We start from the raw sequence: 25,613 nt of genomic DNA, 5'->3' as shown, positions 1-25,613 counted from the left end.
CATGATCTTATGGGGTACATGTAGATACATATAGATAACACAGTGGTTACTACAGTGAAGCATCTCTCATGGTTTCTTTCTTATTCCAGCAAGTGAATCACCCATTCTGAGACAAGATATGAGCAACTTTACAACAGTGTCCGAACTTATTGTCCTGGGATTCAGGGATCATCCAGAAACTTAATGTCTTCTTTTTGTGCTGTTCCCAGTTGTTTATATGCTCACTGTTGTAGGAAATCTTGGAATGATCCTATTAATCAAGATTGACTCACGTCTCCACAGTACCATGTACTTTTCCCTCAGTAACTTGTCACTTGTTGATGTCTGTTCTTCTTCTGTCATTGCCCCTAATATGCTGGTGAATTTCTGGGTGGAGAACCCAGTCATTTCCTTCAATGAATGTGCCGCTCAATTCTTCTTCTTTGGCTCCTTTGCTGGCATTGAGGGTTTTCTGTTCTCTGTGATGGCCTATGACCATTACGTGGCCATCTGCAAGCCTCTCCTGTACACAGTCTTGATGTCCCCCCACCTCAGTGCCCTCCTAGTGTTGGCTACTTATCTTGCAGGCTTTTTAAATGCTGCCATTCACACTGGCTTCACCTTCCAGCTGTCCTTCTGCCACTCAAATGTCATCAACCACTTTTTCTGTGACATTCCACCCCTCCTGAAACTCTCTTGTTCTGACATACACGTCAATGAGGTTGTCATTTTTGCTTTTGCCAGTTTTAATGAACTGAGCTGCCTCCTGATGATTCTGGTTTCCTACCTCTACATCCTTGCTGCCATCTTGAGGATTCATTCTGCAGATGAGAGGCACAAAGCCTTCTCCACCTGTGCTTCCCACTTGATGACTGTCACCATCTTTGGGACAATCTTGTTTGTGTATCTGCATCCCAGCTCCAGCTACTCAATGGATGAAGACAAAGTGGTGTCTATGTTTTACACGGTGGTCATCCCCATGCTAAATCCTCTCATCTATAGTCTGAGAAACAAGGAGGTCAAACCTTCCTTAAGCAGAATTTTTCAAACATCCTCTTTTTACTTCTCTACTTAGAATCATCAAACCATGGGATTTTAGGACTCTAGGGGAACTTGCAAGTTACCAAATCCACCTGCATTTATCCTGGCTCTGTTTCATTGCAAGGAGGCTTTTTTCTGATAGTGGAGTTGAATCAAATGTCCCAAGCATCCCGGAGAATCTTGTCACTTTGTATAAATCCCACTTATTCCACAGAATTGAAATGTTCAAAAATAACCAAATATTACAGTTCAATACCCTGTTCACAGGTATAGAGCCCAGTAACAAATTTTCTGAGACAGAGAAAAGCTGAGTGGTAAATGAGTAATTCCATCTTCTTCCATGTTTGAGGGCTCCTTGCCTGGATGGGGATTGAACTTCCAGAGGAGAAGGCATGGGGAATAGGCTGAGCTAGATTATTTCCAGGGACTGAAACAAGCCTTAGAAACTATGTCGTTCCCCAGACAGAAATATCAGAATAAATCCTGATGAAGTGCCAAAGTCCAGTGCTCCTAACCTAGGTAAGAAATTCAGACTGCTGAATAAATAATGGTAACAAACAACAGGATAAATATAAAGAAAAAACACAGAGTAAGAACCATAAATGTTATGGGTTTACAAAGGTATTCTGCATAATTCTTGCATATAAAATGTCAAGTTGTTTGATCTTTGCATGAGTAAGCGGTTTAACCTTGAGGAACTATGGCAAGATGAAAATTATTTCCCTAGTGCCTTGGCAAATAATTGTACACATCTATTTTACTAGTAGCTATTAAATACAGTTTGGTTTGGGTAAGTTCAAAGCTTTCAGTTTGACTGGTATGTTTAACTGAGATGTCTCCCTAGCAGGGCTAGATTTTCTTTACAGACAGTGACCACAGAAGTGTACAATAAATGTTTTCAACTTGTGTGGATGGGATAAAATATAGTTTGTATGAATCTGGCATATATTCATCATTGAAAGACTAATTGTTCTCTAATGAAAAAGTGGTCAATTAAAAGTACCTAAGGAATAATTTTGCTTTCAGTGTTTTTGGTAGGAAATCAATCCCAAATATTATAATTTTACCCTCTGTTATTTTGGCTTTCAGACATTGCATTTTAAGAACATATGATATTCTTGCTCAGTCAATGGTCTTGTCCATCCTGTCATTCTTTTGTCTGGAGAAACCTTCATATTTCAAGACACAGCCCAAATATATTCTCCTTTGTCCTTCCTAAAGCGTACAGTTACACATGCATTTTCTTGTGATTCTGTAGATAAAGCAACTCTCGTAAGCTCACAGAAACAAATCATGATACAATGTCCTGTCTGCTAACATAGTCTGAGAGCCCTGTCAGAAAAGAAACCTATTTATATCTATCTATCTCCATGCCTTCATAGTAGGCCATGAATAAAAGTTTTAACATTAAGAAAGAATCATTCCAATCAATGGCACGAGGTGATGGAAGACAAAATGTTGCTTTTGGCATCTAGAGCTGAAAATATTCAATAATCACAATTTTAAAAAGTCAATGTTAGAAATTGAAAGTCCTCTTATATCTAGTTAGGTAATCTGTCAGATAATGTTTTATTCTTTTTAGAGTAAGTTGGCTTATTTCCTTTGAAACTAAATATTTCAATAAACCAATATTCTGTATCCTGTACCTTTCATTTTACATAAAGTAAACCTATAGTAATAAAGTATTCGTTCTTTTTACATGAAAGGACAGAAAGTTAATTCCAGCTAACATAGGCCTGGAATGAGGACTTAGCCTTAGTGTTGCCAGGTGTCTCTCCCTCTTGTTCTCTCTCCCCACCTCCATTCTTTCTCAAGTTATCCATTAGTTTATTCTTCTTCTCAGACTTTCCACATGGTGTACCCATCGCTAAATACACTTAAAATGACTGCATTACAGGCAAGGCCGTTTCTTTTTAGGAAGGACTGTGCTTGCCTGAAATGGCTCAAATGCCCATTGGATGCATGTGGTGTGTGGTATGTGTGTATTAGTGTATGTTGATCACAGGGGTGGGGACATGAATTACCAGAAGGAATCTTGCTCTACCACAGTGACTACAGTCCACTGTACATTTATTCAGTAAAATTAAATTCCTTCCCTGCCCACTGCTCTTTTCATTAACAAATTCTAAGTCTAGTCAGTGAATGCTTTATACTGTTTAGACATCAAAAAAAATACAGTTTATTAGTTGATGGATTAGATGTATTCTCATATGATCCAATTTTGGGGTTCCATTTTAAAATACATATTTACAACATTGTCTGTCACAGTGTTGACAGGCAGTGTTCTATTCTTCCAGCATGGAATTCTGCTCATAGAGAAGTATAAGTATGGCCAGTATTTCACACATTGGGTGCAAAGCTACCTGATGTTATATTGAAAATAGTTGATTTGAGATTGCTTTTCAAATAATGAAATGGTCTACATTCCCCCAACTAGCAGTGTAAGTGTCACTACATTTTATTTTACTAACTATGCTGATTATCTATTTATTCTAATATCTTCAAAAACAAAACCAGGAGTCAGAAGCTTCTTAGTATGTATGTGATAGTTACACATGACTATTTGGATTAAACTAGCAGCCAGACTCTCCTTATGTAGTAGAGGATCAGGAAAAAATCAGGAAACAAAATATGGCCGAAGACATGAGCTTTAGGATATAACATTGAAAAAGCAACTCTTGCCTCTTTGATTTTTCGTTATTTCCTAGATTTGAAGGCTTCACGTGTTTTCTCCTTTCTGCCTCTGTCAAACTGCCTAACTAACATATAAACATCATCTTTACTTATTACACTGATCCTTCAGTGTGCCTGATTGTCAAGGAGTGTGGAGTTTGTGTGATGGATAGGATTTAGACAAGTAATTTTCCCACGAGCCTGAGTAAAACCTCTGGGGGGCCCATATCTGCACAGAGAAAGCCCGTAAATATTTGCCTTGACCCCCCACTCACTACTTAAAACTCTTCATCTAACAGTTTTTCTCCCCCTCCTTTTCTCTTTCTTATCTTTTTTTCTTAATTCAAGTTTCCTTTATATTGGAAACAAAGAAAAGAGAAAAAAGATAAACTAGTTCTAGGTTTTTGCATATTCTAACTGAATCAATTGTTAAAAAAAAATTTCGTATGGATCTGAACTTGCACTATATCCAGGACAGTCTGTATTTAAAATTAAGAGGCATTCAAAATTTGGCAGAATTGTTTCTAAATCAAGAATGGGTATCTCCCATTAAGAAGATAATCTGTTTTGTTTGAAGAAAATTAATGAAACATATCACAGGGTCAAGAAAACATGTAAAGTATTATGTTCTTTGTTGAAATCATAAAGTAGATATTGTTTTAAATTCAGATAAGTAGCCATAAAAATTCACCAAGGTGTCTGAAATTAGAGAAATGAGTTTCTTTTGAGAAGATAATCAGCTTTCACTGAAAGAAACTATGTAACATATTATGTGAATGTAAATCATTTTCTTATTCAGGAAATATATTGTAAATTGTTTCACTTTGCTGTTGAGAGTAGCTAAGAGATGCTCAATATCGATAACCTAGGAATTAAAAGGAAGAACTTATCTGCTAACTAATCAAGCAGAAATAAATTCTCAAGTAGAACTAAACACATGACCCTGCTTAATCATAAACAGTTGGCTTCTGTTGTTGTTTCCTATCAATCATCACTTCCAAACAAAATTAACAATCATTATTTCCATTAGACTTCCACTTGATCCTAAGCTATGAATATACAAAAACATTGTTTATTCCAGAGAATTTCATTTAAGAAGAACCAATGAGGGATACTTTTTGATTATTTTAAGATTCATTTTTTTTTTATTGGGAGACTGTAGATATTGAATTTTTCTCCATTTTACTAAGATTTCTCATAAACACTCTTTTCAAAGCCTGTTTCACATCCTTGTTTCTCAGGCTATATATAAATGGATTCAACATGGGACTCACAAAAATACAAAACACTGACACAATTTTTCCTTGCTCTACAGATCGCTCATTTGCCGGTCTCAGATACAGGCAGAATAGGGACCCATAGAACATAGTGACAGCTGTCAGGTGGGAGCCACAGGTGGAGAAGGCTTTGCGCTGCCCTTCACTGGAACGGATCCTCATAATAGTGATGAAAATGAAAACGTAGGAGACAAGGATGATGAGCAGGGAGCCTGTGAGGTTAATCCCTGCAGACACAAACAGGGCAGTTTGCTTTATGTAAGTGTCAGAACAGGTCAACATTAAGAGGGGTGGGTCAGCACAGTAGAAATGGTTGATTGTGTTAGGTCCACAAAAGGACAAGCGAGACGTCAGTATTACCTGCATTGTGCCCACCATGGAACCCCAGAGATAGGGGAAAGTCACCAGGCAGATGCAAACTGGCCTGGACATTTTGCTGCTGTAATGCAGGGGGTTGCAGATTGCCATGTAGCGGTCGTAGGCCATGGCTCCAAGCATGTAATACTCCGTAAGGAGCAGAGTCACAAAAACAAAACACTGGGCCAGACACCCAGTGTAGGAGATGGTCTTCTTCTCAGACAAGAAATTAACAAGCATCTGAGGAGAGACATTAGTGGTGTAAAAAATATCCACACATGCTAAATGGGTGAGGAAAAAATACATGGGGGTTTGCAGACGGGGAGTCAATCTGATTAGTGAAATCATCCCAAAGTTCCCGGTCAGGGTGATGAGGTAAATCAGGAGAAACACCACAAAAAGGATGGGCTGCAGCTCGGGCTGGCTGGTCAGTCCCAGAAGAATAAACTCAGTTGCCTCAGTGCCATTGTGTTTGGGATCTAACTTGGTCTTCATATTCTCTGGTTAGAAAAGAAGAATATGTCAGAAAGAAAAAGAAATTATATGCAATCTAAGAATAGGCAAAATCAAACAGACTGGTTTTGAAAAGAAAATTACAAAGGCTATCTCCCTCAGAGATGGAAGATTTCAGTAGTTGCCTTCAAGTGGCTTGTGGTACTGGTTAAAGTAAACAATACAAAAGATTTTGAAGTCTATGCACTATACGGCACTGGCTGTTTTGCAGCTCCCACCTCTGCTCTGCTAACACACATGGGATTTGACTCAGCTCATTGATGTTTCTAGTTAGATTACAGAATCAGGACCCCTGATTCTCAAACACGGCTACAGCCATCATCTGATTATGACACAAATACTTGATCATGGAATGGGGTAAATAGTGACTCCCTCTGGACTGCTTCCATCATTGCCTGAAAAGGTGAACCTTCTGTAAATTGGGAGACCACGTATTTCCTGAGAATTTATTGTATATACACTCAAGCTCAGTTTCGTCCTCATTTCTTACTTTTCAACAGCAATAAGCATCTAACGGTCCCTTGGTGTTCTTTCCACCCTAATTCCCTTTTTTCCAAATTAACAACTGATCTTTTGGATTGTTTTTTCACCTAATATGCACTTTTATCTCATAAATCTCATTATTATTATATTATATTATATTTCATATTGCATATTTATATTTTAGCTTATCTCAGATCCTTGACTTAACACCTTATATCTGAACCATCAAAAAGTCTTGTCAGTTCTACCTTCAAAATATTTCATACTTAATTGCAAAACTGCTTGTCAGCATTTTCTCTGCCAGCAGTCATGTCTAAGATAAAATTATCTCTTGTCTGAGTTACTGCCGTAGTTTTCATTCTTTCACACTTATAATCCTCTATTCTGCAATGCAAGCCAGTGAGATTTTGGTCCCAGTCCAACCCAGGTGGGGCACACACATTTGAATATTTTTAACAAGCTTCTGCATGATTGTAATGCATAGTCAGTGTTGAAAGCCCTGACCTAGACAGTTGAAATGACCTGTTGAAACTACATAAGATTTTTTACACAGGTTTTACCCTCCGGCAGCTTACACTTTTGCCTTACAAGAAGATTCTGAGATATTGCCACAAAATTTTCCCTCCCTCATCCCAAGCATAAAAATTGTTTTCATCAATGTACATAAAACTTTTCTCCATCAGTTTGGAAGAAGGTAAAGCCCCAGCCTCTGACATTAGCCCCCATCGTATTCTGTTGGCTCTAAAAAGCTTGAAAAGAGAACATCTTTTTGAGAGCCTCCATGATCCTATCTCAAATCTTCTTACACTCGAGAAACAAGAAGAAAAGGAAAAAAAAAACTTTCTTATCAAGGGTTACATCATCTTATTGTTTATTACGTACAGCCCAGGGTTTGATTTGTGGGACAGGGTGAAAAATGTGTATCCCATAAATCACCAGTTGTGAAATAGACCCTGATATAGTTATGTTTCACGTTATAAAATGTGGGGAGTAGGAGAGAAGGACTATCTATTATCATTCCCACTGATGTGTTTACAGATCTAAAAATGCCAGTGCAGATGGTTTGTGGTGAAATGTATCTAAGGATTTTTCAGTCACACATTATATAACATAACCTACAATACCAGGGGCCTCCACCAGATGGACCCATCTCATATTGTTAAGAGACACGCGCTCCCCCCGCCCCCCCTTCCCCTCTTTCACTCCCTGGTGCTCTCGCAATTCAAGGGAAACCTGAGTGAGGAAATGGGAGGAATAAGGAGAGTAATAATGGCATGTACAAAATTATTCCAGTTTAAATAATAGGATTACCGCAATTATGCTTAAGGTGGGGAAGAATCAAAGTTCCATGTACAATTCAGTGGGAAAAAAACCACAAAAACACAACTTGAAGCTATATAGAACCTCTTCTGAGAACTTTGGCCAAGTGGCATGCTTCAGCTGAAAGCTCAACAAAATCCATAGCAACGTTGGAAGGTACACAGTAGAGAAAGGTGTACTCCCTAGGAACAAAACAATGTAAACCTGTTTTGATGATCCTGGTACAGCAATGCCATCATATCTCAGTGCAAACCCGAATTGGAGAAACCTAAGGGAAGTCCCTAGACATGCGGAAGGAGAGATATTCACAGTTATTTATTTTTTCTTCTCACCTTTACCCTTACACTCATTTCTATCCAAATCTCTTAACACTTTTCTCTGAGTAATAATTGTATGAAATCGTTAAAGGCATAGGGAGTGGGACTATATTTTCTTGTGCCAGATTCTAGGGATCTAGGTTTGGAGAAGTCACAGAAGTTAAGAGAGAATTATGTCTTTTTGAATTCCAAGAACTGACTGAAGCTCAACTTGTAAGCCTACTCTAAATCGTAGCTGTATCATAACTAATGGATCTGTAACTAAGGTCAGAGATAGTTGCCAGGCCTATCTGACATCCTAATACACCACTAGTCACCTGCTGTCTTTGTCAGAGAGAGTCTGTGTCTATGGTTTTGTGTTAGTGTGGCAATTCTTATGTTCATGATAAATTCCATTTTGTGATCAAAAGAATAAAAAAGAAGTCAAACTAAATTTCTTATGACTACTTGATTTTCAAAACAGCCAGCCTTACCTGTGGAGGTATAGTAATTTCTTATCCTCCTAGAAAGTCTCAAAAGAAGGAGGATTTATACCTGAATGGCTAACCTTGGGAGACTCATCCCTGAAGCATTAATCAAGAAATCACATAGGGATATCATTAGGGCTCCCTCTGGAGGTGTTTACGAAAGTCACATCTTAACGGAGTTTATCATTAGATGTAGGAAGTGTTTTTCAGTAAATCCAAAAATACCTGGTGCAAATTTTGATATTGGAATTCATTACAGGGAAGATAAAAAAGCATTCCATTTTTACCCAAAAGGCAGATAAAAATGATCCCATTCCATTCCAATCTAAAGACCTGTGCTGTGACTCTGCTCATTTTATCCTCAGATAGAAAAGTCTTTTCCTCTTCTGAATGCCCATAGTGGTTTTCTCTGGCTCTCCGGCAGTATTTGCTTCCTTTTATAACTTTTCTATTTCTTCTACTGGACTTTAGATGCTCTGAGGATAGAATTATTGTCAAGCTCATCCTGGTATCCCCTGTGGAGATCTGCATAACATTTTGTGTGCACAGCTAATGTTTACTGAAGAGTTAATGAACAAGTAACTAAATGGTGATGATTAGTTTAAATAAAATTAGCTCAAGCAGATGTATTAGCAAAGGCCACTTAAACGCACATATGTTTAATTTCTGATTCCAGAGATATATTGGCTCCTTTTTGATCCTATCTACACTAATATTTGAAATCAGAGGAAAGTCCTCAGGGCCAAATTCAGAATAATACTATTTGAATAATAATAAAATGATATAATATACTGTATCTTTCATAAGACTAAGACAACCTTACTCTCCTGGAATCCACTCACCATTAATACTTGACATAAAAAATATATAGATTATAAAGGAAAGAAAGTAAAAAGCCCAAAGTGTGGCCCTTCAGCACAGGCATACTAATGAGTGGAGACATAAAGCAAAAGAAAATCTAAGACCTTAGCAGATCTCTTTGAGACAGGATGTTCCGATCTCCCTGCCCTAGGCTTTGGCCCTGAATCAACTTGTTGGGGAGCCAAAGCAAACTTTGGGCTCAGTTTATTTAGGCAGCTCATGCCTGGATTTGAGCTATTATTTCCACATTCTTCAGTTTCCACATGGCATGAACAGTATTCAAATTTCCAAATTTCCAGCATGCTCCTAATAGGGGAGTATGAAATAGCTAAGATTTGATCACTAAGAACTAAGATGTCGTGACTTGGACATGTTGTACTAGTGAAGATGAGTCCTACACAGCAGACTTCCTGGAATGGATATAAAGGTAGACCTAAGGGGGAGATTTGTAGCTCCTGTGAAAACCAAGATGCAGCTGGGTAAGTGGGAAGATTAACAGGCTATGTCCAGCCAAGAGAGAGAAATGACCCTGAGATGCGCTTGTCATGGCAGGTGACAGCAGAGCAAATGCTAATCAGGCAGACCAGAAGCCAAGAACACAGGAGAACAGCACCAGATATAGATCTAAGCCGCCCCTCCCCACTGATTGAGGCCTCATAAGTAAAAGAAGGGAAAACAGGATTAAAATCTGAATGACTGGATATTTCCCTAAAGAGGAAGTTCAAAAGAAGTTATTTAAATCACTAGAAACCCACTTTCTACAATTCCATGTAAAATGTAATTATGTCTTGATACAAGGACCCAGGTAATGCAATGATTAAAGGTATTTGGTCATTATAATTTTTTTCTAAAAAGAAACATGAAAACTATTTACATACCAGTTTCTATAAACATGCAAAGAATAAACAAAAAAGTACATGCTAGGGTGGGCAAAAATGTTGCTACAGTTTAAAAAAAAAATCCTGCATATACCCTTTATTTTGTCATTCTGGAAATGTGTTTCTGTCTAGTTTACTAATTGAAATGGGTGAAAGTGCTACTGTAGTAGTATCTGTTACATTTGTAACACCTAGTCATAAAGCCAAGTTACTATCAAATTTTGATTAAATATGTTGGTTAGGAGAAATTATGCTTTAATGTTTGGTGAAGAAAATGTTTTCTCTCTTAAGGTGATACATTGTGTCCATTATACAGGGTATCCCAAAAGTCTCCACACAAAGGAAAAATTTTGTAATGAATGTTTTGTAAATAAAAGTGCATTTAGCTACAATTTCTCATTTTCCCTATATCTCTGGATTTTCCTAAATTCGGGTTGGACAAATAGAATTAATTGGATTTATGGCGCATCCACTATAAAAATCGTATTTTGAAATTGCGTTTTACCACATCTCTGCTCATCTGGATGGAGCTTCTATGAAAGTTAAAAGCAATTACATAGAATTTAAAGGCTGCATTTTCACATTTTCTTTATATCATCTGGTGGTAGGGCACATGCATTTGCAACTCTTAGTATGACAACTACTATTATCACTTGTGTACTTATCAAATAACAGCCACTTGTGTGCTAAGCATTTTAAAATGGATATTTATATTCATTGCCAAAGAAAAACAAAGGTTACTGAACACATGCATTGTCCTTATGATACAGATATTATTGTTTATTTCTTACAGATAAAATGTCTAAAACTCAGAGGAATTAAATAATTGTTTTTCAAGGACACAGCAGGAACTTGGTTTCAAATAAAAAATATTATTATTTTAGATATCTCTGGGCTGGCTCTGAAAACACTCCAAACCATATAGGTTTATTAAGCTGGTTAGTGGGTAGCTATAATATGCTACGAATATAATAATGTGAATAATTATGTTAATTAGACAGTTGTAAAATCTATGAATATAAAATATACATGACAAAGATACATATGCAAATATTTTATAGGGAGAAGACTCACAGGGGGAACTCAAAACTATCATAGTCTCCAGGCAAAAAGGATAGAGTCAGGTACTAGGTTGATAGTGGTTGATGAGATAAAAAGAAGTCAGAGCCATGACTTGCTTTCCTTGTATCATGCACTTTCCATTCACAGCACTTTCTCAAAATTGTCATTTATATTCAGGGAATAAATTAATAAAATTCTGGAAGATTTTTAAAAGTGGATCTCCAATATTTTCAAAGTATCATTGCTAGCTTCTTTGATGTTCCTTGCAATCGAGTCAATTTCTTTCTTCTACTTTTGGTTGTAGGAAAATTTGATTTTTGAGATATTTAAAAAGTCATGGAGATGATGTTAATATTTGGCCGTGGGAGGCACTGGGAATGGGAGGTAAAATTAAGGGGACTCAGAGATGTCTGGAATACATACATACTCGCAAGGGAGTAGCAAGCATGATGAAAAGGATTGAGGCAGAGGGTTGAATGACTGGACAGAACATTTTGAGGGGCACTTTGTGATGATCTCCCTGCACCTGCCATGACCCTACCTGAGGGAGAATGGAGATTGGTGAAATTATGAAAAGAATTATTGAAGCTGCCCAGCTGTTAATCTGAAGCATCCTCTTCTCCTCTTTATGATAGAAACGGATGCTGAGGCTGCTCATGGGTCTGGAAAGGGGAGAGGGGAGGAAGTTTACCCTGCTGCTCTGCTGTATCTGAAGGATTTCAATTTAGAGGGAAGAAGCAGAAAAGCATGTTGTAGGCACATTCTCAAATCCAAATTTGCCTGCAATAATGCTAATAATTTTAATATCTGATAATATGTGTAGTCCTTAATTGAATCAAGATCCAGAAGGAAGGGGATTCAATGACCCCTTTAAGCACCAACAATGGGGAACCCCAAATATCCAAAGCCTTTAACAAAAATAATATTTATTATAATAATTATTATGACTGCTACTGCCTCCACTGCAACCCTTATTGAATACGTACTATCTGGGTCAGAGATGTGGCATAAAACAAAATTCTACTCAGATAGTTTAGCTGAAGGGAATTCACTGAAAAGATAGAGCATCTAGCATGGTTCAAGAAATCAGCCCAGGAAGTTGACACACCTGGAGGCTAAGTGCAGAAACCAATTTCTACCCTTAGGCCTGAAGGACCAAGGGCAGTGGCTACTGTCACCAGAGCTCAGTGAGAACTGGAGCCAGGAAAAAAAAATCCCTTGTTACTTTCTTCCCCAACACACACCCCAGCAGGAGTTCTCCTTGGAGGGATGTAGGCACGCTAGCACACATTGTGGCACACATCTAGCACATATTCCTGTTTATATTGAAGCTGGAAGGGAATGAGAAAGAAATTGAGTTATTTCTTCCTCCTTCCCACTTTTGACTTCCTGCTGATTCCTCTCACATGCAGTCAGGGAAAACCAGATACCAAAAAGCTCTATTAATGCAGTCCACAGGGATTAAACTCCAGGTGGACAATGCAAGGCAGAGAAGAAAAGACAATAGATCTGGATGGAAGTAGAGTGATAAAGGGAGAATCACCAGCACACCAATATTATCTGTAACCCACAGTGTTCCGTAGATGTGTATTATCATCCCTATTAAAAAGATGAAGGCACAAGGCTCAAAATCGGTAAATAACTAGTACAAATTCAGCAAAAGTTAATTGATCATACAATGGTTTTCCACACTGTAGAACTTTCTCTCTATATAGTGGATATTCTATCTTACAGGTTGTAAACAAGGAAACTTAATATTTCCCCAAGGCAAAATATATTAAGTCATTCAAGAGTAAAGTAAAATAAATAATGAATCCTATTGCTTCATCTTTCTGGGGAGATTTGACTCCCTCATGACCTTGGGTAGTGGGCAAAACTGATGCCCTCAAAGAGTTTAGGATTTTCAGAGGACTGGAAAAATAATGGTTCTTCATAATTTGAATGAATTTTTGCTAGAAATAATTGAACCATAGGGATTTAATCCTTAGGTGACAATTTCATTATAAACTCTTCAGGTTCTTCTTATTCATTCTGTCATCATGAAATCACTCATCTTTCTCAGGTAGGATTAGACTTTTTAATATTTTGAAATCTAGAAATAAACATTTTATTCAATAAAAAAAATTGAGCTGAAATATATTCTAATTAATTAGCAAAAGTCTCTATGAAAATGCTACTATTCCCAGAGTATGGTGTTTACAGAATGGTGTTTACAACGTGTTTACATAATGGAATCTGAACTAGACCAAAGAGAACGTTAACTTCATCAGTACTTATTGACTGCCTCCAATTGGGAAAGCACTAATCTAGGCACCCCTGAGTCTACAACCAGATTAGGTAACATCCTTGTCCCTAAAGAAGCTCACACTTTGATGTTGTGTCTTGTTACAGACCAGACCTGGATCCTTCATCAAATAATACAAGTAGTCACAGGTTATTAAATGCTTACTATTAATACATGCCAGACATATTTTAAACATATTCTCTGAATTAACTCTCTAGTCTGGAGAGGACTACTGTTATTAACCAAATTTTGTGAATGAGAAAAATGAAGCACAGAGAGGTCAGTCACTTGCCCTGGGCCACACAGCTGGGAACTAGAGGAACCTGGATTTCCACTCTGAAAGTGTGACTGCAAACTCTCAGTGACTGTTATACTCTGCGGAGGCTCAATAATCACGTTTACTCTCTCACTTTGTGAAAAAAAAAAAAAAAAAAAAAAAAAAAAAAAAAAAAGGTGTGGTATTAAATAATCTTTCTGATTTTTTTTGTGTTAACGCTACTCTTTATCATTATAAACATTGAATCATGTAATGTTCTATATCCCCTTCATGAAGAACAGGCCATTTTTAGGCTTATCATCTATATTAATTATTTAAAGTTAATGAAAAAAATATGTTTTATGAGGGAAAATTCTCTAAATTTATTTTTCCACTTCAAATTGAACCATGAACACACATGAAGGAAGCACCACCCTTGTTAAAACCGAAGTCCAACTTTCTGGACTCTTTGGGCAGAAAGTGTTTATGTGAGAATGTCTCTGGGCAAGGCAAATGTCAGGAGGGCAAAGTCTCAGATGTCCCCAAAGTCACTTCTATCCACTTGCAAAAGTTTCCCTCTGAGATGTCCTTGCTCAAACCAGAAGGATGCTGTGTTCTTTTTCTTAGAAGTAAGGCTATTACATAAAGTACTCAGTTAAATTACCTCATCTCCCCATAGTAAAAAAGATGGAGATATTAATTATTTTGAACTTGATTAATATTTCAATAAATAGAGACTAATGAAAATACCATTTTAGCACCAAAAGAATATTTTCCTATTTGTCAATCATTATTAAAATTCAGTTGAACCCTATGAGCTTAAAAAAAGACAAGCACAAAAAAATTATGATTCTACTGATTTAGGATTACTTGCTTAGCCAGTGAGTCCAAAGTCCTTACACACAGAATGGGATAACAGAATGTACAAGATTCTTGAGTGTTGAATTGACAAAGTGCCTTGAAGAGTGACCTGTTTCCAGTGTTGGTATGGTAGCTATTAAAAATCTGCTGACATAGTTATATTGTCAGTATAATACTGTTGAATCTGGATATGTGTCATTAAAGGAGGATGTCAACCTTTCCATAATGGTCTTCATGGTCACATTTATCCTGCATAAATGTTGGGAGATGTTATAATCAGGTAGAGTTAAAACAAAATCATTTTTGTTTGAGGATATGTTTCTCAACCAACTTTTCACAATTCCTCTCTTCCTCTGGAGACTTTTGATGCACTATTTTTTTCCTTAATTGTCCCCCCATAAGCATTATACCATTGATACATGTGTATGTGTGTACCTGCATACAAATGCATATGCATATTGTCTACATACTCTGTGTGTGTGTATATATGTCTTTTATACATAAAAATATTTAAGATTTACTATCATTCCACAAGATCCAACTTTTGCCTTGGTTGGGCAAAAATACACAGAACAAAGAATATCTTGAGCTAGGTCTTAAAAGTTAGGAATGATTTGGTGATGATAAGTACATGTGGTGATATGAGGGCCACCTGAGGTAGACTAAAGTGGGGAAAATGGGCATTCACTATAGGGTGAGGGAACAGCTTGAAAATGATCTTTTTCAGAGGGGCAGGTAAAGAGATCCTTGTAACGTATAAGGATACGCACTGTATATCAGTTCTACTTCCCTATGTTCCCTTGGCTGTGAGAAATGTAGATGAGTTTCAATGGTTGATACTTTAGATACCACATCCAAAGGTGTATTGTAAAACAAAGAATTACAATTTTAAAGGAAAGCAATGTTTACAATCATATGTTCAAGGAAAGTGTAAGTGAACACATAGGAAGAAGACTTGGAAAAAGGTAAAAGATAAGCCTTTTCAAATATGAAAAGACTTTCAGAAAAGACTGGCAGAAAATCATTTAAAATATGATTGCCTGTATATGTGAGAAGCTCTATATTAACTTACATGTTCAAAATATCAATTACAAACTTATGAGGCTGTTTTTTTATGCCATATGTATTTACAAGTTTGAATGAAGAGGAAGAAATGTCAGATGACACCATGGGGGTGATGAATACATGACAAAAGCCATATGCATTTTTTTATTTCCTTTTATTTAGCCCTCATTAGAAGCCAAGCAAACACAATGTTAAAGAAAAACTATACAACAGTGACTGAGTTTATTCTCCTGGGACTGACAAATCGAGCTGAGCTGCAACCTGTCCTTTTTGTGGTATTCTTAGTCATCTACCTTATCACGGTCATCGGCAATGGGAGCATGATTCTGTTAATCAGAAGTGACTCAAAACTTCACACTCCGATGTACTTCTTCCTCAGTCACCTCTCCTTTGTAGATCTCTGTTATGCCACCAATGTCACTCCTCAGATGCTGGTTAACTTCTTATCCAAGAGAAAAACCATTTCCTTCATTGGCTGTGCTATACAATTTCACTTTTTCATTGCCCTGGTGATCACAGAGTATTATATGCTCGCAGTGATGGCTTATGACCGCTATGTGGCCATCTGCAAGCCTTTGTTATATGGTAGCAAAATGTCCAGATGTGTCTGCCTCTCTCTCGTTGTTGCTCCTTATAGTTATGGCTTTGCAAACGGTCTGGCACAAACCATCCTGATGCTTCGTCTGTCCTTCTGTGGACCCAACGAGATCAACCATTTTTACTGTGCAGACCCACCCCTCATGGTCCTCGCCTGCTCAGATACCTACGTCAAAGAAACTGCCATGTTCGTGGTGGCTGGTTCCAACCTCACCTGCTCTCTCACCGTCATCCTCATCTCCTACATTTTCATCTTCACAGCCATCCTGCGCATCCGCTCTGCCGAGGGCAGGCACAAGGCCTTCTCCACCTGTGGCTCCCATCTGACGGCTGTCACCATCTTTTACGGGACGCTGTTCTGCATGCATTTGAGGCCCCCGTCTGAGGCCTCTGTAGAACAGGGGAAAATTGTAGCTGTTTTTTATATCTTTGTGAGTCCTGTGTTAAACCCGTTGATCTACAGTCTGAGAAACAAAGATGTTAAAAGAGCAATAAGGGAAGTTATCCTAAAGAAACTGTTTGTTAAATAAGCTAGATATTTTGGTCACAGGTCCATGAGCATTTTAAATTAACAAATCACTTTCTGTTATGAGTATTTTTTGTCCTTCAAATTTGTGTATGCAATTTGAAAGTATGTGTCAACTTATTAGGTAAAGTTTACAGTGCCACCTCAATGAATTGATAAAAACATTATAGACTCAAAGGCAAGACTAGAAGTCACTGTTATTACTCTATAAAATCAATAAAGAACAGATGAGCCCATCCACAGTACTCCTACTGATGCAAACTTATAAAAGACAGAATTATTAATTGCTATGGAAATGACAATACCTTTTATTTTTATAGTGCTTAATAACTTCCAAACTATTTTCCAGAAACTTGTCGACCATAGTAGATGAGTTTTTTTTTCTTTTATCCTTTATACAAATTATATAACAATGAGGATCATTTGAGTATGGCTCATATTATTACTCTAAGATGTATCTTTAGAATGATATTACAGATCCAATAAAATCCTCTTTCATAAGGTTTCTGATGAAAATGTCAAATTTCCTTTAGAGGGTTTTTCTGATTTTTTGCTTAGTTTGGTCTGGGAAGGACTCTTCTTTATGTAATATTCCATTATAGTTAAAATTTGTGTTTTCTTGACAATTTTAGATATTGAAATTCTCTCTGTGTAGTTATTTGCTATTCATATATCTTCTTTGGTGAAGTGTCTTCTCACAACTTAGACTTTGTTTTTTAATTGAACTGTTTATATTTTGATCAGTGAATTGTGGGCAATATTTATATATTCTAAATACAAGTCCTTTGTCAGAATTATTTCATGTGAATGGCCTATGGCCTTCCTATTCTGTAGTTTACCTTTTCATTGTCTCAGCATAATTTTGGAGAATACATGTTTTAAAATTTGATGACTCTCTTTCTTTCTTTATATATATATATGTGTGTGTGTGTATATATATATGTATCTATATCTTAGGAAGACTGTGAAATATATTTCACAATTAATGCTTTTCTGTCCTTCCTAAGAAATCTTTGTTTTCCTCAAGATCATGAAAATATACTTCTATTTATTTATTTTTCTAGATCACTTGTAGATTTAGTATTTACATTTAGGACTATTGTTCCCATAAAGTTCATTTTGAAGTATTGACATATGGTGTGTTATAGGAGTTGAAGTTAAATATTCCTACATATATATCCAATTTTTCCAACAGCAATCTCATTGAAATACCTTTGTACCTTTGCTCAAAAAACCATTGTATATAATATTAGCAGGTATATTTCTGGGCTCTCTGTTCTGTACATTAATCGATTTGTTGTTATCCTTAGATCTACACTTTGAGTACTGTAAGTTCTTGGTAACTATTAGGTGTGTGATATTAACTCAAGGAAGAGTTTTATACATACTGATTATACTTTTCCAAGAAAATCTTCCAAAATCTGTTTAAGTTATACTTGAAGACATTAAATGTTTAGTTAATGTCATTTTGTTTCAGTTAAAATGATCAACTGATATATGTCTGCTAGAAATACACCTGATGAATTAGCTGCATAATTATTACAATGGTCAGATAATTGGATACATCCTACTGGCTGTATAAGTTTATGTACTGTAAATTATCCAAAATTCTTTTGTTCCCTTTCAAAAATGGTTTTGGCTAACCTAAGTTTTTAAAATATCATTATGTATGTTAGAATCAGCTGAACAAATTTTGAAAAAATAAACCTACTGAAATTTTGATGGGACTGGCATTAAAACTATTAATCAGTGTAGGAAGAATTGACCTATTGACAATATTGAATAGTCTAACCTACATGTGAGATATATCTTTTCACTATTTAAGTCCTCTTTAATTTCTATTTTCAGGGTTTGGTAGTTTTCAGTATGTATCTTTTGCATTTGCACACCTTTATTGTATTTATTTCTAACTAATTTATGCTTTTGATGTATTACACAATGATATTTTTAAATTTTATATTCCATTTGTGTGTTGTTTCTATATAATTCTGTGAATGTTTTTTGAATATTAACCTTGTAATCTTATAACCCTTCAAAATATACACTGAACTTTTTCATATATTTTAAAACAGATTTTATATAAAGTATCATGTCACCTGTGAGTAACAAAAATTTGTTAGTTTCTTTCCAATTTGTACGATTTTATTATATCAGTAGGACTTTCAGTAAGATGTTGAACCTGCTATAACTTTTAAATAAAAATAGCCAATTGAATAATAACAATTACACAAGTAAAAGTCTTCTAGGGCCAGCAGGAGGTATTCAACTATCTGACCATTGTCACATTTGTGTAGCTAAATTCCTTAGGTCTCCTAGCAGACATGCATCATTGGTCACTGCAGTTGAAAGACAGTGACACGAACTAAGGAATTAATGTCTTCAAATAATATAAACAGAGCCTTATGAAGGCTTTTGTGGACAAATGAGTATGTGTAAAACTCTTCTTTAACGTAGTTTCATACATGTAGCTATATTCTGTATTCTCTAATCTTATTTGTTGCTGTATAAATAAATTAACATTTCCTTTTTAATGTATGAACTTCTGATCGTGTGATCCCCTACTTATAATTATAGATAGCTTGTTATTCCTTTTCTAAAATAGCCACTTCATTACACTTAATTTTATATATTTAGTTATTATTGAGCCAGTTTTATTTATTGTTAGAAGAGTCACTTTGTAAATCTTATGTTTTATTACAGTGTTGTTTATGTTAACATCTATAAGGAAATACATAAATACATACATACACACACATACTTTAGGCATATTTTCTTCAAACAGAAAGCTACCATTCTGCTTAAAGAAGTGCCAGATCTTCAACTACTTTTATGCAAAACAAGGGTCAGGAAATGTGAGGCACCAGTATTATAATCTTGTAAGACTTCTGATTTCATAGAAATATTTAAGCAATACTATTATATTTTTAAAATTTTATTAATGGAAGGAATCAGAATAAATCAGAAAATTTAAATAGAGAAAAGTTTACATTTCAATTTGAGAAAAAAAATATGGCAATGCTCAAATAATCTCAAATTCATATGGTATACCAAATCCACATTTTGATTTTGATATACCATCATTTCTTATCGATTGATTGCTGACAGTATAACCCACCATTTGGAACACTAAGAAAATTATTGATGCCTGTCTTGTCCTGGTCAGAGTATACTTTGATTCATTTGATTGTATTGGTCTGGAACTATCTGTGCACTGAAACATAAAGACTAACAAAAGCATCCCTAGTTTTCTTTTTCCTCTAACAAATACAGTGTCAAACAACATTAAAATATTCTTTATTCTATTTGTATCCCTCCTCTAAACCAATACTTTTATAAATGATCCTAGTTGTCAGACCTGTCTTTGATTCTTGGCATGTTGATGACATTAACTCGGTAGGGCAGAAAGGTTCCAGCATCAATCCGTAATGTCCATTGTCCAAAGGAACCTCAGCCCTGGCCAGTCCTCTACTTCCTTCTGATTATGTCACTCTTCTCTTCTCCACAGTCCTTCAAAGCTTTCCTCTCCTCAAATTTCTCACCTGCCAAACCTTCCTATGCTTCATCCTCAGTGGATGCCCTCATCCCAGTGTTTATGGAGAAAAATTGAAGAATTTGATGAGAATTCCCTTGTCTTTACTATGTTAAAAATACAAAACTTATCTACTCCATGTTTTCCTCCTTCCATATTATTGAAAGTAATGACTAATTTCTCTATTTGTGCTAAGATGTCATGTACAAATGTAACAGTGTACACACGTGTTACACAGGGATTTCATCTTCAAAGGAGAATCTAGCTCCTCCAAGCATCAAATTAAGGTTATGCCCTTGAGAAACAAAGAATATTTTAATTGATTCTTTAGAATTAGTTTTAAAGTACTCCAGGGAATATACCTAACAAATATATTATAAATCTTCCCACCTTGCTTTTATACAATATAGTGAGTCAACATTTAGAGGTAGGTCATGTTCTACATTTGTTTATTAAAAATACATCTTTTTTTGTGTATGGAAAGTCTATCTATATGTTAGTATTTCATTGACTTTCTAAAAATCAATTGTTATATGCAATGTTTTCTGATGTATATGTGAGAATTAAATAAGTAATGCGGTTAGGGTGTAATTTTTGAGGGGTAAATTTTACAGTCATATCTCATTTTCACAAAGGACTGAGAGAGAGTGGCTGGGGCTGGAAGCTGAATCCCCTTTTAAGCATTATCTGTGATTGCCTAAACAAACATTTTCTTGAGTGGGTTAGTTGCACAAAAATGGGAACCAAAAACATTCACACTCTAGTAGAATTGTTTGCTGTTCACCTGCTATCTTTTCAGAAAAGTCCTCTTTGAATGTTGCTCTAAAAGCATACACCTTCATTTTTTTTATAGAACCTGCTTTTTACCTTAAATTATATTATGTATTTTTTCTATATGTTTACTCTGTTTCCTCTACTATAACATATGCTCCATGAAAATGGGAAATTTGTTTACTGCTTTAAGCCCAAAAATTGGGACGGAAAACCTGTCGAGTTCTGCAGTGCACATGATTATATGGGTGGATAAAATTATAAAGGACTGATACAATTTTTAATTCTATACCTTCTTAGCCACATATCGAGATAAATTTCACTAATTTGATGTTCTTTCTCTGAATAATATTAAGCCAGACAACTAAGAATTTTAAGTTAACATGTTGTAATAAATTTTATTTCAATTTATATCTGAAACAATAGGATATCAGAGATGGAGGGACCCTGGAGATTGAAATTCCTTCATTTGCCCATTTGAATGATGCAAATAACATGTTGCTTTTCATAGCTGATTTTCATTCATTTGGGTTTTTTTGTTTCCTCACGAAGTTAGAAAAAATTACCAAAGTGGATTTCCCCAAGAAGACAGATATAAATGTGTGAATACATGAATGTGTATCTATATATGTGTGTGTGTGTGTGTGTGTGTGTGTATATATATATATATATGAAATATGTGTGTGTGTGAGAGAGAAAGAACGTGTGTGTGTGTGTGTGTGTGTTTGTGTGTGTGTTTTAGGAAGAAGGACAGATACCATAGAGATATAGGGTGAAAATATTAGATGGACATTCTGATGTGTTTATTGAAAAGAGTAATTGTCCCACAGATGAATAAATGAATGAGTGAATAATATATGAGTGGATAAATATAGAATCTGGATCAGATAGAAATCCTCACACACAGTCTTGTCACTTTCAATTTTAAAGGTATAAGAAGATGTTCTCCCCAAACCACACTATAATGACAGAATTTATTCTCTTGGGACTCACAGACGACCCCATGCTAGAGAGGATCCTCTTTGGGGTGTTCCTGGTCATCTACCTAGTCACGCTGTCAGGGAATCTGTGCCTGATCGTGCTTATCCGGACCGATTCCCACCTCCAAACTCCCATGTATTTCTTCCTTGGTCACCTCTCCTTTGTAGACATTTGCTATTCCTCCAATATTACCCCAAATATGCTGTACATTTTCCTCTCAGACCAGAAGACCATCTCCTACGCTGGATGCTTCACACAGTGTCTTCTCTTCATTGCTCTAGTGATCACTGAATTTTACATCCTTGCTGCAATGGCATTGGACCGCTACGTAGCCATTTGCAGTCCTCTGCATTACAGTTCCAGGATGTCCAAGAATGTTTGTCTCTATCTGGTCACTGTCACTTATATATGTGGCTTCCTTAATGGACTGTCTCAGGCATTGCTAACATTTCATCTATCCTTCTGTGGCTCCCTTGAAATCAATCATTTCTACTGCGCTGATCCTCCCCTTATAATGTTGGCCTGCTCTGACACCGCTGTCAAAAAGATGGCGATGTTTGTAGTAGCTGGATTTACTCTCTCAAGCTCTCTCTCCATCATTCTTCTTTCCTATCTTTTCATTTTTGCGGCTATCTTGAGGATGCGTTCTGCTGCAGGCAGGCACAAAGCCTTTTCCACCTGTGGTTCCCACCTGACTGTAGTCACTCTATTTTATGGAACCCTCTTCTGCATGTACTTAAGGCCTCCATCAGAGAAGTCTGTAGAGGAGTCCAAAATAATTGCAGTCTTTTATACTTTTTTGAGCCCAATGTTGAACCCATTGATCTACAGCCTAAGGAATAAAGACGTAATCCTTGCCTTGCAACAGATGATTAGGGAAATATTGTTTCATAAAAGTGCAATTTAGACATTATTTGTAACCACTATGGGGTGCCTAGGATAACACAGTGACTCTTCTCAGTAGACAAACCTATTATTCTATAGTCATGTTTTGTTTAATATCATGGACTCTCAGTGACAACTTTCGTTAGTTTCTTCTCAAAATTAACACCTTGAAGACAGATTGTTTTAATAAAGACCTTAATATTGAAATTAAAAGTTTTTTGTTTGGGAGAGATTCTATGAGAATGATTTGGTTGGTATCAAATAATTATGTACAATAACAATGTCTTTACTTATTTTGTGTGAATTATTAATATATAACTAACTTTCTCTGATGAGAACTTTGAAAACCCATCTCCTTTGAATATTATGGTCCACAGAGCCATAGTGACTAGTTTGACTTTTTTTTGATGAAATAATTTCTACTCCAATGAGATGTCTTAAAACAATAGCTGACACCTTTGTACTTACTGGAATCACATTGCAAAAATTTAAAGATATAGGTCACCTTTCGGTAAAACTTTCTGTAAGTTTACCCAAACCCACATGATAAACATCTTTCAAAACGTCCTTGTCCATATGATAATACTGGTTATGCTCCTCGATTTTAAACTCATTATCAAGACCTGCTTATGAGTTTCCAAGAGGATGGACCCAATTCTATCATCAGTGTGCTTTAATTGCATTCCAGGTCTGTTTTCCAGCACAGTACCTCTGACTTAGGGCTGGGTTATTAGGAGTCAATGGTGTCTTATCAATTGACTTCGGCATACCCATAAATGGCCTGAAATGATATACAAATGAGTAGGGGTGCACATGTCTCTAAGGAGAAAAGACAGCTTATTTTGCTTCTCAAAGCTGTTTTGTGGCCAATTATTTTTCACATAAGCCTGTTTCAGTAGTTCTGAAATAGTTCAGTAGTTCTGCTATAGAGAAAATTGATAGTAAAGAGTCTATATAAAGAGACACATAATTCATTCACGTTATTAGTTGACCAGATGGCTGCATATTGAAAAAAAAATATATATATGTATCCCTTATTAAATTGCCTTAGATGTTTGCTATTTTAATATTTTGCCCTCTGATTTTCACCAACACCACTATAGAAAAGCTGGTATGATATAAACTATTTACTGTAAAATGTTCAAATTAATTTCCAGACTATCACCTAGATGACTTGTAGTTTTTGTAAAATTGGGCTCTATTCTTAAGTCTCAGTTGATTGAATCAGTCTGCTTCTATCAAAGCCTTCTTTCAGAAACACCAGCTGAAAAAGAAAGAAGGCAATTGGGGGTGACAAGAATTTAATATTTAAATTTTAGGGCATTTTGTTTGTATATTTGTTTGGTTTTGTCTGTGACAGTGGGCATCAGAAGATGATCTATAGAGGAAATAATGAAGCAGAAGAGCTGGAAAGCAAGTGCCAGAAGGTCCTCATTGCCACAGAGTCCCTGCCTCCACTTTCTTTTTGGCAATGAGCATCATTTAATCTGAGGGATGTTCCTTTACATTATAACAAATGTCCCTTTTTGTTAAGCAAAGAATTGTGTTTCATTTCTAGCAACTAAAATGGTCTGATACCCATATTTATAATGTTATTTAAAAAATGTATTTTAGAATTAGTGCAAAAAATACTGTACATTTTGCCTAAATAATTGTATGTGTCCTTTTATTTTGTAGTCCTGAAAACTTGCTGTGGCTTGCAGCAACCAAACTTAAACTCAATATTGACACCTTTTTAATCCAAGTGGTTGACTTGTTTTGTTTGTAGTCTTTTTACTTTGTGTTTTATTTATTTACTCCCATTTGTGATTTAATTTTTTTATCATGTAACTCTTTGGATAAAAGCCCCCTGAGGAATTCTTTGGAGATAGGATAGAACACAAATTAGCATGTATAAAAATAATTATAAGTGACATAATCATAGTGTAGTACTAACTTTAGGATCATTATTTATTTTAATATCCACAAATGAAGTAGTAAGTGAGATAATAATTATTATCTCCATTTACAACATTTAGAGTGTTAGACATAGAGATTTAAGGACTTGCCGTAAGTAACTCAGCCACTACATAGTGCAAAAGAAAATCCCTTGGTTTCAAATTCTGTCTTTTTCCAATTCACATTTTAGTGGTTATTAAACAACTCCTCAACATACTGGAAATACTGAATGGAATTTTGGAGATTATGACATGGTGAAATTATTGCTGTAGATGAATCACGATGATTAGGTGATAATAATATGCTTTCCAGCAATAGCTAATGTAGATTTCCCCTGACAATTCAGGTTAACATAATAATCTGTGTCATTATAAGAAAAATTCTGCTAATGTTCATGTGAAGGTAGGCAATTTTGATATATGGTAACAGGTACACAATTTTGATATAACAGGAGCAGTTTCACTTGGGTTGTGCTGCTTCTTCCCCACCTGACACAGTGCCACATGAAGGAGATTTCCTGGACGTATAGTTTTACTTTCTCTACTGGAGGAAGGAGAGTCCAAGGCAGATATCTGGTTTCCCCATGTTCCAGGGCACTTCCCAGGAAGCCCATTTCTGTCTAACTTTATGAGGAACAAAAGGGAAATTGGCATTGGCTCACCTATGGTCACCTCATAACAAAGTGAGGGGGT

The 25,613-nt window shown here is 36.0% G+C and overlaps 3 protein-coding genes across 4 annotated transcripts; 2 read left to right on the top strand and 1 right to left on the bottom strand.

The window, feature by feature from the left end:
* Window positions 1-286: 286 nt before the first annotated feature.
* Window positions 287-1,054, top strand: LOC123642130 (olfactory receptor 1020-like). The gene has a single exon (XM_045557041.1). It carries the CDS (start codon window positions 287-289, stop codon window positions 1,052-1,054), a length of 768 nt encoding a protein of 255 aa, XP_045412997.1.
* Window positions 1,055-4,838: 3,784 nt separating this feature from the next.
* Window positions 4,839-5,822, bottom strand: LOC123642129 (olfactory receptor 5M11-like). The gene has a single exon (XM_045557040.1). It carries the CDS (start codon window positions 5,820-5,822, stop codon window positions 4,839-4,841), a length of 984 nt encoding a protein of 327 aa, XP_045412996.1.
* An 8,703-nt stretch (window positions 5,823-14,525) lies between these two features.
* LOC123641852 (olfactory receptor 5M10-like) lies at window positions 14,526-23,005 on the top strand. 2 transcript variants are annotated; one of them, XM_045556786.1, is made up of 2 exons: window positions 14,526-14,536; window positions 15,882-16,821. In XM_045556786.1, the coding sequence occupies exon 2, from the start codon at window positions 15,883-15,885 to the stop codon at window positions 16,819-16,821; it is 939 nt and encodes a 312-aa protein (XP_045412742.1). In that variant the 5' UTR covers window positions 14,526-14,536; window position 15,882. The 2 variants fall into 2 exon arrangements, with proteins under 2 accessions (XP_045412742.1, XP_045412741.1); XM_045556785.1 differs by lacking the exon at window positions 14,526-14,536 and adding an exon at window positions 22,058-23,005 and having other exon boundaries at window positions 15,883-16,473.
* Window positions 23,006-25,613: the final 2,608 nt, after the last annotated feature.

This window comes from Lemur catta, chromosome 7, assembly GCF_020740605.2.
Source record: "Lemur catta isolate mLemCat1 chromosome 7, mLemCat1.pri, whole genome shotgun sequence".
In the NCBI taxonomy this organism is placed as follows: Eukaryota; Metazoa; Chordata; class Mammalia; order Primates; family Lemuridae; genus Lemur; species Lemur catta.
This window is presented reverse-complemented; position numbering and strand designations above follow the sequence as displayed.